The sequence below is a fragment of the Sarcophilus harrisii genome, chromosome 5 (genome assembly GCF_902635505.1).
Source record: "Sarcophilus harrisii chromosome 5, mSarHar1.11, whole genome shotgun sequence".
NCBI lineage: Eukaryota > Metazoa > Chordata > Mammalia > Dasyuromorphia > Dasyuridae > Sarcophilus > Sarcophilus harrisii.
Genome location: NC_045430.1, coordinates 23180014 through 23194079, shown reverse-complemented (window position 1 = coordinate 23194079; position 14066 = coordinate 23180014). Strand labels below are relative to the sequence as shown.

Genomic DNA, 14066 nt, shown 5'->3' with positions numbered 1-14066 from the left:
AAACATTTCAGTAGTGTTTTTAGGCTCACCAAATACTTTATATAGAATCCATTCAGCATAGTGTAGTGGTTAAAGAGCTGACCTCATAGTCAGCAATACTTGGATTTCAGTCACTCTTTTGACACAGACTTGCTATGGGGCTACTGGTAAACCAGCATCCTAGGCTAAGATTAAGTTATAGTCAGATTATGAAACTTTATCAGTGGATGGAATTTCCATAGTGGGACTTCCTTCCTGCCCCAGAAAAATTGCAAGATTTTCCCATTACCAGTTACAAAGAAAACGAAAAAGAAAAGGAGATGGATGAAGGACATTAAATAGGCAGTTTAAATATTGCATTGCCATCCACAATTAAGAAATCTAGAGAGTCCCAACACTTTGGTGTCCTCTTATTTTAGTCAGATAATAAAACTTTATCAGTGGATGGAATTTCCATAATGGGATTTTCTGCCCCAGAAAAATCGCAAGATTTTCCCATGACCAGTTACAAAGAAAACAAAAAAGAAAAGATGGATGAAGGACATTGAATAGGCAATCTAAATATTGCATTGTCATCCACAATTAAGAAACCCAGAGGGTCCCAACACTTTGGTGTCCCCTTGTAGCTCTAGCTAAAACCAGAATCACCAAGTTACAGAGAATGTTCTGAGCTGCATAAGTAGAAGAAGCTTCCTCATCTATCTAAGTCTGTCTCCAAACTAAGGACATCCCAAGTCCCTATACCTGTCTTTACAAACACCATGTCATTTTTAGACTCACAACATGTTGTCTATAGGGTCCACGTCCCATTTTCACATGGGGAGGAGAGAAATGGATAGTCCTCTATTAAGTGTCAGAGGTTCTAACCTCTGCCCTACCCATGGCTACTTTCAATGTTGCTTGATATTTCACTCACACATAGACCCCCAGCCTGTTGAAAAAACCTTACAAACCATTCAATACCTTCAGGCCAAAAGGGATTTTGAATATTGTCTATAGATGAGTTTCCTTCATTAAGTCACTATCCTAACAGAGCTGGAGCATACAGCAGGCAGAAAAGTTACTTGTGATAGTGGAATTAACTTTGAACTCAGTCTGAAGACCTGAGGGTAGGAGTTGGAAAGCTCTGACAATGACATTTATTAGAATGAATATTATTTTTGCATACTGAGGAATTGTGTGCATATGGTAGCCTTGGGCAACCAATCATAGAAACTTAGAACTACCGGCAAAATTCTGACTCTGGGACTCGGTTCTTTTATGTATAAAATGGGGATGATTCCTACCTCACTGAGTTGTTATAAAGTGTGAAGTAGGAAAATCTTATAGCATTATAAAATTGTGATCTAGGGGTGGGAAATGAGTTAAAACTCAATGTATTCCTCTGTTTGGGAAATATTAGACTCAGACTGAATGGCTAATTATCAGTTCTTGAAAACCACTTGAGATGCCTTAGACCCTGAATGGTACCCCAAAGATATTGCTTTCATATTGAGAGCATCTTGATGGAATAGCGGATGGCAAGCTAGCTCAAAGTCTGGGAGACTGAATTTTATGTCCTACCTCTGATGTACTATGCGATCTCATATAAGTCATTTCATCTCTGAGATCTGGAGGCAACAGTCTTAGATCACAAATGGTAGAGAAGATGCCATTGGTAAATGGAATTATTTCAACTGGGTGTTTCCTGTACCAGTGAAAATGATAGATCCAGTCCCTAGCTTTATCCCTTTACCTTGAGGCACAGATCAGGTTTGTTCATAAAGAATTATTTAAAAAAAATACATTTGTGACACTTCCTAGCTGTGCAACCCTAGGCAAGTCACTTAACCCCAATTGCCTCAGCAAAAAAAAAAAAAAAATCACATTTGTGATTTTTTATAAGAGATGTTTGTCCAAAAGAAGTGAATGTTCTCCATGGACATATGAGAGAACTGATTTTGTGAACTGTTTTATGGATAGCTTTGATCATCTGGAAACAAATTCAAAGCATAAAATTTGTCTCTACTGAAGGATAACTTTTCATTTTGCTTTCTGAAAGGACTTTACCAATTTAGCCATTTCTTTACATTTCCCCACTATGTGCTATTTGAAAATAGACCACATCCTTTACCTACCATCCCAATCTCTATTCGAATTTTCTAGTTTAAGAATTGATTGTGAATTCTGAATCACTGAGGGGTAAGAGTGAGTAGGAAGAATGCCAAAATATAAAGGCTTGTATAATCTTGAATAAACCAATCCGCTCGATTGAGGGATAAATCAGATGTTTATTTCCGATCGTATGATCAGAAGTGCAAACCTCTCTATAATATTTTGGTCCAGTGGAAAGACTGCTAAATTTGAAGTCAAATCTGGGTTTGAACTTTGCCTTTAAGTTCTGCTTCTGATTCATAGAGACTGTGTGACACTGGACAAGTCATCTAACATCAACTCTCTAAGGCAGGGGTCCTCAAACTTTTTAAATAGGGGGCCAGTTCACTGTCCCTCAGACTGTTGGAGGGCCGGACTATAGTAAAAACAAAAACTTTGTTTTGTGGGCCTTTAAATAAAGAAACTTCATAGACCTGGGTGAGGGGGATAAATGTCCTCAGCTGCTGCATTTGGCCTGTGGGCCGTAGTTTGAGGACCCCTGCTAGTAGCAGGACTTTTCAATACCAGTAAAATCAGAAGTTCATTCTCTTTCCCCTATCCCTATCTCCATCCCTTCAGTTTAAGGCACAATTACTGCTTTACCACTGTCATTTAATACCTAGGTAACCTTGGTCAAAGTCACTTTAGCCATTTGGACCCTGAATTCCTCCTCTGTGAAATGAAGGAATGATTTGGCCCAGAAGACATTGAAAGGTCATTCCAGCTCTCCATCTCTGATCCTACAATCTCAAGAAGGGCTGGGCCCATGATCTTATCAGCTGTTTCTGAAACACCTGATTGAACTGGCAGAGGTCAGACTTGGGTCTTTTCATTGGCTCGGACCTCCCTTCCCAATGGTGACCTACTTCTAGCAACTTATTCTCTGGGCTAAGGGAAGCCTGAGAATGTAGGAAGCAGAGGAAGCTTCCCAGACCTCAGGCAGACACTTGAGGACCGAGTGGCCAATTCCAGCCTTGCAAGGGAAGTCAATTCCTTACCCTTCCCCCTTCCCTCCCAGTGCTTATCCTGGCTCCTTTTTCCAGTGAAGTCCAGATATTTATTAGTCCTAGGGGAATCATTACTCACCTCAGCTACTCCTTATTTCATAGAACACTTTCTCTTGTCTCCCTCTCCTTCTGTTTCCTTCTCTCTCTCTCTCTCTCTCTCTCTCTCTCTCTGTCTCTGTCTCTCTCAATCTCTCTGTCTCTCTCTTTGTCTCTCTCTCTGCTTCTCTCTATCCATCTGTCTCTCACTTCTCCCCTTTTCTGTCTGTCTCTCATCGTATGTTGTCACTGACTTTAAAAGGAATCAGAAACAGGACTCACTCCCCCTCCTCTGCCCCTAACTACATAGAAGTGAATTACTAAAACAAGGAATTCTAAAGTGGAGATGCCAAGTCTTATAAAGGGGAATTTCTGCAGCATCCAAAACAATCCAAACATCCAAAAACAATAAATCTTTCCCCAATTACCACAGGTGTCCACGTTAGGTCCAATAGGCCATCTCAGACTATTTGTGATTTTTCTTTGTATCTTTAGCCAAGTGGCAAATAATGAAAATGCTTAATAAATGCTTGTTGATTGAGTGATCTCTATTCTGAGATTGGATATCAATAAGCTTTATCTCATCAGTCTAACCTAAGAAAACTTCCCCTCTTCACAAAGTCATTCCATCTACTAATCTTTCATTCCCTAGTGGGTACTCATTGAATTGATAGGAAGACTGCCAAATTTGTGTCCTTGAAGAAGCTTGGTGGTACAGTAGGCAGAGTCAGCGCCTGAATTAAAATCTAGTCTCAGATACTTATTAGCTGTGCAATTTTGGGCAAGTTTGCCTCAATTTCCTCATCTGCAAAATGGTGTTAATAATAGTACCTATCTTCTAGGTTGTAATAATGAATAAGATAATAATTAGTACTCAAGCACTAATTAAGTACTTAAAGTGTCTGGTACATAATAAGCACTACATAAATGTTATTTAAAGCAAGCAGGTGGTGTGGTGGATTGAGTGCTGGACCTGGAGTCAAGAAGACCCGAGTTCAAATCTGTCAGATACTAGTTATGTATGTCTAAGCAAGTCACTTGAACCTCTGCCTCTGTTTCCCCATCTGTAAAATGGGGAATGATAAAAGCTCCTATCTTCTAGGGCTGTTGTGGATCAAATGAGATAATTATGAAAGTGCTTAGCAAAATGCCTGGCATGTAATAAGTGCTATATAAATGTTAGCTATTATTATTAGCTTGAAATTAATAAGGGAGGGACAAGAAAGGGAGTTATTTAAGGGAAGGCTATTTCTTTAATCCAGGCTGGTTTTTTGACCCTGGACAAATCTATTCTCTCAGAGTTCTACACAACTCTTTAAGACTATAAATTGCCAATCAGCCTTGATAGAGAGTTTCCTCACCTGGAAGTTCCCTATACCTGTAATGAAATTACAGATCCTGTTCTTATTTGCTATTATCTCTCTGTGCTTTTTCTTTTTCTTTTTTCATGCTTACATCCTAATAGTGCACTCATTGGAGGGAGGAGGTAGTTTTGTTTGTTTTCAATCAGTTAGAAAGGAGGTTGAACATTTGGGAAAGGCACTGATTGGTAGCCTATGGAGAATGAAGTCCCAGAAACAGTGGGAAGCCCGGAAATATCCCATATGTCTATTTATTTTGGTCTTTTCCTCATAAAATTTGCAAGAACAGGAGACTGCTCCAATCAAATTTTCTCCAGCCACCACAATTTGGATCCATTGTCCCATCCTGAGAACAATGAAAAACCAGATTATGTGTGATTTTAAGACATATGAGAAATGATCATTTCTCTGAGAGCTCAGTCTAAAACTGAGTGGTTAATGCACCACATGAGAGTGTGGAATTTTGATTGACATAATAATAATTAATTCTGTCTTATTGATCAGGGGTTTAGAGTGGGCAGGGACCTCAGAGATCATCTTGTCTACTTCTTTTACAGTTAAGGAAATTGAAGACCCGAGAGATCATAGGGTGAAAACAGCACTGAATCACAGACCTAGAGACTGGACAATTGCCCAGATATGGGGTTCTTCACATTTCATGTGTCCCGCACCCCTCTGGCAAGCCAGCCAATCAGGCAAAGTCTATGGACCCTTTCCAAGAATCATATTTTTAAAAGCATAAAATAACAAAAATAGGATTTGAAAATCATTACTGAAATATTAAAAAGTAAGTTCAAGTACCTCAAGTGAAGATGGTCTGATGGAGTCAAACCTATCCCTTTGGAAATAAGAAAATTGAAAACTATGAGGTCATACATTTATAGGATCAGAGGATTTTAGGTTGATTTACTAGGAAATTTAGAGATTATTTAGTCTAATCCCCTAATTTTACAGATGAGAAAACTGAGTTCTACAGAGGTCATGGGATCATTGAATCATAAATGGTTAGAACCTAACAGTCATCTAGTCCAACCCCTTTAGGTCTTAAAGTGTGGAAGTGATTTACCTAAGGTCATACACTCAATTTATGTCAGAGAGAGGGCTCAAATTTAGGTCTTTCTCTGAGAATAGCCCTCTATCCATTAATCCATTTTTTCTTAATCTCCATTCCACTCCCAGTTCTGATGCCTCCTACAATATCTGAAACATATTTGATGCCCAGCCACTATTTTTTGGAAGTATATAAATTGATTTTTCAATGACTTTTGAAACACAGGCTAGCAATTTCTTTTTAAAGTCCATGGTGACCTACAGATTTCAGCGGAACATTTTTATTTTTATTTTCAATAGTTCTCTGTGTGGAGGTATTATTCTAGTTGAACAGCACGTGCTGTCTAATACTTACTTGAGGCAGTGAATACTGTCCAGGCTGTCCCCCCTTTTTTTTTCTGAAAATGGGGGCACAGTAGATAAGAGTTCTGGGCTTGGAATCAGGAAGGAACTCATCTTCCTGAGTTCAAATCTGGTCTTAGAAACTTAATTAGCTGTGTGACCCCCAGCGAATCACTTTACCCTGTATGCCTTAATTTCCTCATGTGTAAAATGAGCTGAAGAAGGAACTGACAAACCAAACCAGTATTTTTAGCAAGAAAACCCTAGAGTTGGACCCAACCAAAACAACTAAAAAACAACAAATTGAAAACATTATTCTGAGAATGTGTCCATAGATTTGAGCAGACCCCTAAAAGGGTCCATGACACAGAAACTAAGACTCCTCCAGACCCCCATTTTATAAACAAGGAAGTGAAACTAAGAGAAGTTATGTGACTTGTCTAAGATCACACAAGCACTGTGTAGCAGAGTCAGGATTTGAACCCAGGTCTTCTGCCTCATAAGTCAACACTCTTTTCATTGTACCATGCTGCCCCAAGAGTGGGGAATTCCTATTTGTTGCATTCCTATTGAGTGGAAGTTAGGGATAGGGAGGGGATGATCCTAAATTTAGAGTTGAAAGTCAACTCTGAGGCTATCTAGTCCCAAATCTTCTTTTTACTGATGAAGAAATGAAGGCCAAGAGGAGTCAAGTGACTTGGCTAAAGTCACACAAGTAGTGTCAGAGAGAGAATTTGAATCGAAGTCCTTTGACTCCAAAACCAGTGCTTTTTGCACTGGACCAAGGTGTATCCTTGAAAATTTACAAGGTCACAGAATCACAGCTTTAAAGCTGGAAGGGACCAATCATCTCCTAAGGAGATGTAGAGAAATGAAATGATTTAGGATCATGGAGAGGCTCCTCATCCTAATCATGATTTATAGATCATGGAATCATGATTCAAGAATGTGGAATCATAATTTAGAATTATGGAATCATGAATTAAGATCAGAGAATCATGATTTCAGATCACAGAGCTAGAAGAGTGCTCAGAGGTCAACTATTCCAATTCCCTCCTTTTTACAGGTGCAGAAACTGAAGCCCAGAGAAGGGCAGGTGATGTAGCTAGGAAGTAGCAAAGTATGGGTTTGAATTCAGGTACTGATTCCAAATCCAGTGTTCTTTTGATTCAAGTTTCAGGTGATGGCTAAGAGAATTGCCTTGTAGTTTTTTACCCAACACCGTCATCATCGCGTTTGAGCTCTGAGTTGACTTTGGCATTAAATCAATAGCCAGGGAAGAGAATACAGAAGCCAGGCATTTTAGGGAATCTTGGGATTGGGAATGAACCAGTCGCATTCTATTCAAAGGAGATCCCGAATGGCTTTCTTTAATTACAGGAACACTTCAAGGCAATAGTTCCGTCCTGTGGTATTAAAAATGATCAGAAGACCCAAATGCAGGGACTGGACTTTGTAACTGCCTGGGTTTCCTCAAAGGCGTTTGGGTGCCAGGGGCTAGCGAAGAGGGAACTGGAGTGTCTTCTGATTATAAAGTCGTCCCTTGACTTGCCTTCATCTCCTTTGAGAGGTATAGGACAAAAATTTGTTTTAATGGCAGCTGTGGGGATTGACTGTTTTCACCCAATTCTTTCATTCACTTCCTTTCCTTGGTTATGTCTGGGCATCTTTGCATCCCCATTCAAGGAATCCTGGGTCTTCAATGAATCACAGGGGTTTGGTAAGGGGCTTTCTGAAGCAGAACACGGAAGAGGACATCTTGGCTTTTTCTTGAAGTAACTTGCCCAAGATCATAGAGATAGTGGCAGAATTAAGACTTGAAATTAGTCATCTGACTGAATTCTCCACTCACTTTGCCATGCTACTTTCCTATAATAATCATAATAATTCCTATAATAATGTCTGGGTGTTTTGGAGGCTAGGGAGAGGGATAGGGGCTAGATCTGAGATTTCACTGATATTAGGAACTTCAGGGTGAGGAAACTTTCTCTAACAATGCAGATTATCACTTCCTCTCCAAGGTATGATCTTAGAGAGTTGACTAAAAATACTGAGAAATGTCATGTGACTTGTCTAGAGTTACTCAGACTACGAACTTGTATTCAATCTTCCTGATTGCAAGTCAACTTTCTATCTACTATGCTATGCTGTCTCTCGGTTTTGTTTTTGAATTTTTAATTAAGGCTTGACATAAATTTCCCATTGTACTCTACAGAGTAGATACAATTTAGAACTCTCTTTCATGGAATAAAATCTTCCAGGATTTAAGATCTTTTTATTCTTGCATGTATATCTATGTATGTATGCATATATGTGTGTATGTATGCACGTGCGGTGTAATTAAAAAAGAGGGGGCCCAAAGGTCCCAAGATATTGCTTCTCCACTAATTTCACACTTTCACACCCCATTTTACAGCCTAAAAAAGGCAGGCTATCTCATTGGTCATTGGACCAAGTTCTGTCTTAAACAGAGGGTCGGACAAGATGATCTCTTGAAGCTTTTCCAATCCTGAGATCCCATGATTCTCTAAACTGTTCCCATTGCCCTCTGGGGGAGTTTGACCCTGAACAGGATTGGGAAATGAACCATGTGGGGAAAGGGAGCTGTGAGTGTTCATAGACAGTTCTGTTCAAATGCTCGCTAATTTTTAACTCAGCTTTTGAGTGCGCATGCAATAATGGCAGCAACTTTGGAAGTGTTCCTAAAAGAGGCTTCAAAAAACCAACCCTTCCTTTTAGTTCCTGTCATCCTCCAGCCATTATTATAGTTCTGCTTCACCTGCCTCATTTTTCTATTTCTAGTCTTTCCTTCTTGTATCTGCCATTGGACTTGCTCTGACACATTTCCCTTCTCTCCAAATACTTGTTTTTTTCCACGTCTTGTCCTACCCAAGGTTTCCTTTTTTTTTTTTTTTCTCATTTCATTATATGTGCCATCTATTGTCACAATATTTTTCTTCTTTTTTTCTATGTTTCCTGATTTTCTGTTACTTTCTCATAGTCCTTGCCTCTGTCTGTTTATTCCTTCTCTCCATTTTCCTGTTTTTTCCTCTGTGTTCAGTATGTCTATCTCCAGTCTCCCTCCTCTGCTTTTTCTTCTTTCCTCTGCTCTGCTGTCTCTCTTCTTTCCCCTTATTCTGCTCCCCTCCTGGGTGTTTCTCTGGCCCACCTTTCCTCCTCCTCTCAGCCTTCGTTCTCTTGTTGGTGGATGGGGGCTGATACTGCAAATATCACAAAAATAATTTCATTCAGAACAGGTGGTTCCTGTGGTGTTCTCGATGATAGGGCTTCTGTGCCAGTCTAGGGTCACTGAGCTTCATAGGTTGGGAAAGACTGAGTGTCGGGACCGAGTTTTGTAATTGCTTGTAGTCCCAACACAGGGAAATAAAACCAAAAAAAAAAAAGCAAACCAAAAAAAAACCCCAAACTATTTTTTTTTTCTATCTACCCTTTTATTCTCTAATTCAGCACCTGGATTCTGGAATTCATGGTCCTAACACAATTATGATCCTCCCCCCCCCCCCCCCCCCATCAGATTGTGTCCATTTGATTCTCCTATTTACATTGTAAAGCATCAGATAAACTGAGATTAGAAGGGAAAGGAAATAGCTACTCCCTTATTCTCCTTCACTTTGGAAAAATTCACAACCATATTCATGATCATTTGATCCCAAGTTCCAGAAACCAGTAGAAAGTATCCTCTCAATGCAACTTGCAATATGACACTTTCCCTCTACGCAAACTGGACAAGACACTTACATAAGAGCAGAGGGGAGGGGATTCTATTTGGAACTCACTTGGGCACCCTTGAATTCCTAACTCTCTTTGGGCTTTGAATGCTGGGAACTTTATATATGGCAGCCAAGGACCAGTCATACATGCCACAGTGATCTATATTTGAACTTATCTTGAGGCTTTTGCAAAATGAGACTAAAACACAAATTGACTATTTTTTAAAAACAAGACCCAGAAGATCTTGAGGAGGTCCAAATTGATTCAGTTGAGGAGAGCCAAAAGATAGCCCTTGACTTCAATTTCTCTCCCCCCCCCCCACCTTCTTAGGGAAAGAGCTGAGGGATTAGATCCATTGTATCCCTCCTACCCTTCCACACATCTTAGCCCAAAATTTAAAAGACGACTCAAATTATATCACATTGTTTTCATCCAAGATTCACCCCCATAAGACTTGCTCCAAGCCCATGTCCCAGAAAGAAAATCCTTCCATGGATCTATCATGGCGGCATTTCCTTTAAGCAAAGTAGAAATTTGGATCTAGCATCTCTGTATGAGAGAGGCAAGATGGCAGAATGGGAAGACTGCTGATTTTGGAGTCGGGAAGACCTGGAGTCAATTTTGCCTCTAACATATACAGGCTATGGGCTCCTGGTCAAGTCACTTAGTCTCTTAGTATTCTAGGCCAGTGGTGTTAAATTTGAATACAAACAAGGCCTTTAAATCATACATAAGGACGCTTGTAGGCTGCATATTAACTTTGAAAACCACAAATTAACATTATCTATGTTCTATTGCATTTTTAGTAAATCTTTCCCAATGACATTTTAATTTGGTTCTTGCCCTTCTGGAGCCCTGGAGTTAAGGGGACTGCAGATTTCACATCTCCGCTCTAGGCAACTCTGCCACTATAACTCGCAAAGGACTTGTTAACCTGTATTAGTAAAGAAACTTTCCTCACCTGGGAGTTCCCTACATAAATGAAGCCATAGGTTCAATACTCTACTCAACATGAACTCAGAGAATTCCTCTTCCAGAATGGTTTGTCTTTCTAGATGAGAATGCTCATGATTTTTAATAATAGTCCTTTGACAGTAAGAAATGCTTTGAAGTTAAAATCATGGAAAAATAAATTAGTCAATGATTAAAATGGGGATATGATTAAAAAAGATAAATTTATAGATAAATAAAAAATAATCTTAATAGGGGGTTAAGATACTTGTTAAATCAATATTTTTTTCCCCTTTTATTTCCCTCCCTTTTTTTTGGAGGCATTCAGAGTTAAGTGACGTGCCTAGGGTCAGATAGCTAGTATCTGAGGTTGAATTTGAACTTGGATCCTCCCGACTCCAGGGGCAGTGGTGTTCTATCCACTATGCCATGTAGCTACCTCTAAACCATTATCTATAATTAATATTTATAATAATTTTGAAAAGGCACACAGTTTAAAAATTGTCCTGGGAACACAGCTGGTTAATAATTAGTTAGTGTTATTAATTAATAATACTTTCCCTGAGTACCAATTTGTCCATTTTCCTTAGTTAATAATAATTAATTAATAATTACCATTTTAAAAAGGTACATAGTTTACAAGTGCTGGGTATATCGTTGGTAATTAGTATTATTAACTAATAATCATTTTCTGAAGGAGAAACTACTTAACTATTTTCCACATTTAATAATGATTAATGAATGAGAGTAATGCTTTTTAAAAAGAGAGATTATTAAAAAGTACCTGGCACCGAGTTAATAATTGACATTATTAATTAGTAGTAATTAAGAAGATAATAAGATACATTCTTGATAATTATTAATCAATCATGATAAGGATTTAATTAACGTTATTATTGAATACTTATTATTTTCACGGAGGAGATAAGACACTTGTTTAAGCATCCTCTATAATTAATGATCGTTAGAATTATGATGATTCTTAAAGGGTATTTTGTTAAGAAGATATCCCTGGCCCAGAAAAGGTGCTTAAAGAATTTCTTGACTGATTGATTAGGGGATAAGGTAGAGAATTAAGTAAGTCTAAAACTAACAGGACTGACAAACACCTGAGGAATTAAGGGCCCCTGATAAGGTGGGAGGGGGCGGTGTTTCTGAATTATTCCACTGGGTATGACATGGCACCCTTGGCTGAAGCGGGCCTGTAAAGGCCTCCGTGTTCTATGCTAGGGAAAGCAGGCTTCCTCTCATCCTAACCTACCTTTTGGGCTTTGGGCATATCGGTGTGGCGTTGGGCACGCACCGAGCGGGCTGACTTGGCTGGCTTAATTGGCGCACAGTACATCTCTAGCCGTCTCAGATCACAGCTCCGGAAGCAGCATTCGTCCACGATCCCTGTGTGGTGTAAACGCCGACTGCTAGAGCCATACCCAGTGGGCTTGCCTGGATAAGACAAAGAAAAGAATGGTGTAGCCTTAGAACAGAACATTTCTGCTTAAGATAAAAAATAATAATAATGTTGAACATTTGTATAGCATCTTAAGATCTGCAAAGTACCTTGCTTGCATTATCTCATTTTACCCTTACAACAATGAGATCAGTGCCATTATTAGCCCCATTTTACAGATGGGGACACTGAGGCTGAGGGGTGCCTTGACTAGAGTCATACTACTGGTGAGTATCTGAGGCAGGAGTGAAAGTCAGACTTTTTTTTGAGACAAACTTAAATGTTTTCAGCCATAATTCCTATTTTTTTTTTTTTTTTACATAGGAAATTTAATTCAAAAGAGTAGCTATTCTATATTTAAACTAGGGATGAGAATCAACAGATTCATTTGACCAACATTGACTGGATATGGCCTTGTGCTGGGAGTCAAAGTAGAAATATTCAACATCCATTATAGAGGCAGCTTGGTGGAGCACCAGCCCTGAAGTCAGGAGGACCTGAGTTTAAATCTGATCTCAGACACTTAACACTTCCTAGCTGTGTGATCCTGGGTAAGTCACTTAACCCCAACTGCCTCAGCAAAAAAAAAAAAAAAAAAAAAAAATAATAATAATATTAAAAAAAAATCCATTATGCTCCACCCTCATTAGGAATTTGTAATGAAATCTTTTAAAACAAAACATGCTCTAAGATTTTATAGCTGTAAGACCTCCCAGTGTGGAAATGCTCTTCACCGATACTCATCAGCAACTTCTGTTTTAGAGATTTGCCTGGAAGTGCTAAATTCAGTGATGTGTTCACCGTTCTACAGCTATTACGTGTCAGAGGCAGGATTCTCTCCAGGCCTTCCTTCAACATGTTAAACTGAACAGAATACTGGCTTTAGAATCCAGGGATCTGGTTTCAAATGCCACTGTGGCCATTTACTACCGGTAGGAAATTGGGCAAGTTAGGTAATTTCTCTAGGTTTCCCTCTTTTCTTTTGTAAAAGACTGGGTTCAATGGCCTCTAAAAGCAATCCCTTTCCAAATCTAAGATCCATTATTATTCCCATCGCCTTGAGTTCCACGACAGTTTTCTCCTTCCCTTGGCGGGGAAGTTAAGACGCTCATGAAGCCTTTTTCCACATTTAAGCCCAATTAGCCCCTTTTACTCACTTCCCACGACCACCTGCCCCTTCACTCAGAGGGCCGATTGGCTCCTCCAACTCTAGAACCAAAATATTTCCCACAGATAAAATGAGAGACCGGACAGGTTGGCCCTGGGGCTCGGGGCAGCTGGGAAACTAACTCCTTGTGACTGTTTGTGGCATCCCTGGGAGAGGGATACCGCTTTCCTCTCTGGGAGCAGATCTAGGAGGTGGCCCCCACTCTAATGTCTGTCAGGGAGGGGCAGAGAAGCTGGCCCTCCTCTCTGTCTCTGTGGTTTTCTTTGCTGGTGTTACATCCACTCTGTCTCCTTGCTTTAGCAGGCGGCTTTACCCTCAGCTGAGAATCAACTGGCCCCCTGAGTTCTATAAACAATGTTTTTTGTTTTGTTTTGTTTTATAATCTTTTCCAGAGACCGTAAATTGGAGGAGAGGGGAAAACAAGCTCACGTGATCCTCGGCAATTCACAGAGGACATCCATAGGCTTTTTTTTTTCTTTGCTAAGTTACTGGACATTTTGGGAGGCCAAAGGAGTCGGCCCGCCAAGAATAGATGCTAAACTCTGGTTTCCTTTCAGAAAAGATGAAACCGTGGAAGAGAATACAGGAAGTTTTTCTCTCCCACTGCCCTAGAATGAATAAAGGGCAAGAGTTGCTGGGGACTGGAGGGCTGTGGAAATAAACACTCTTTATAAGATGTGACAAGGAGTTTGTTTTGATCAAGAGAGATCTGGCAATACAGGGTGGGACCCAGAAGCTTTTTCGCTTGGCCATTGCTGGGGAGGCATTTTCTTTAGGATCATTGATTTAGTGCTGGAAATGATCTTAATTAACGTCTAGCTCACTCCCTTTGTCTTTCATTTGGGGAAATCGAGGTCCAG

The 14066-nt window shown here is 39.7% G+C and overlaps 1 protein-coding gene across 6 annotated transcripts in view; it reads right to left on the bottom strand.

The window, feature by feature from the left end:
* Nucleotides 1-14066, bottom strand: part of IGF1 (insulin like growth factor 1) — a 127795-nt gene that overhangs the window by 16597 nt on the left and 97132 nt on the right. For 3 of the 6 annotated variants that reach the window (XM_031939296.1, XM_012550600.3, XM_012550601.3), the window contains exons 3-4: nt 11853-12034; nt 9078-9129 (exon numbers count right to left, since the gene is read on the bottom strand). In XM_031939296.1, the coding sequence (XP_031795156.1) occupies nt 9078-9129; nt 11853-12034 (234 nt within the window). Of the gene's footprint in view, nt 1-8916; nt 9130-11852; nt 12035-14066 lie in introns of all 6 variants that reach the window. The other 3 variants (XM_012550603.3, XM_023504420.2, XM_012550602.3) reach the window with 3 other exon arrangements.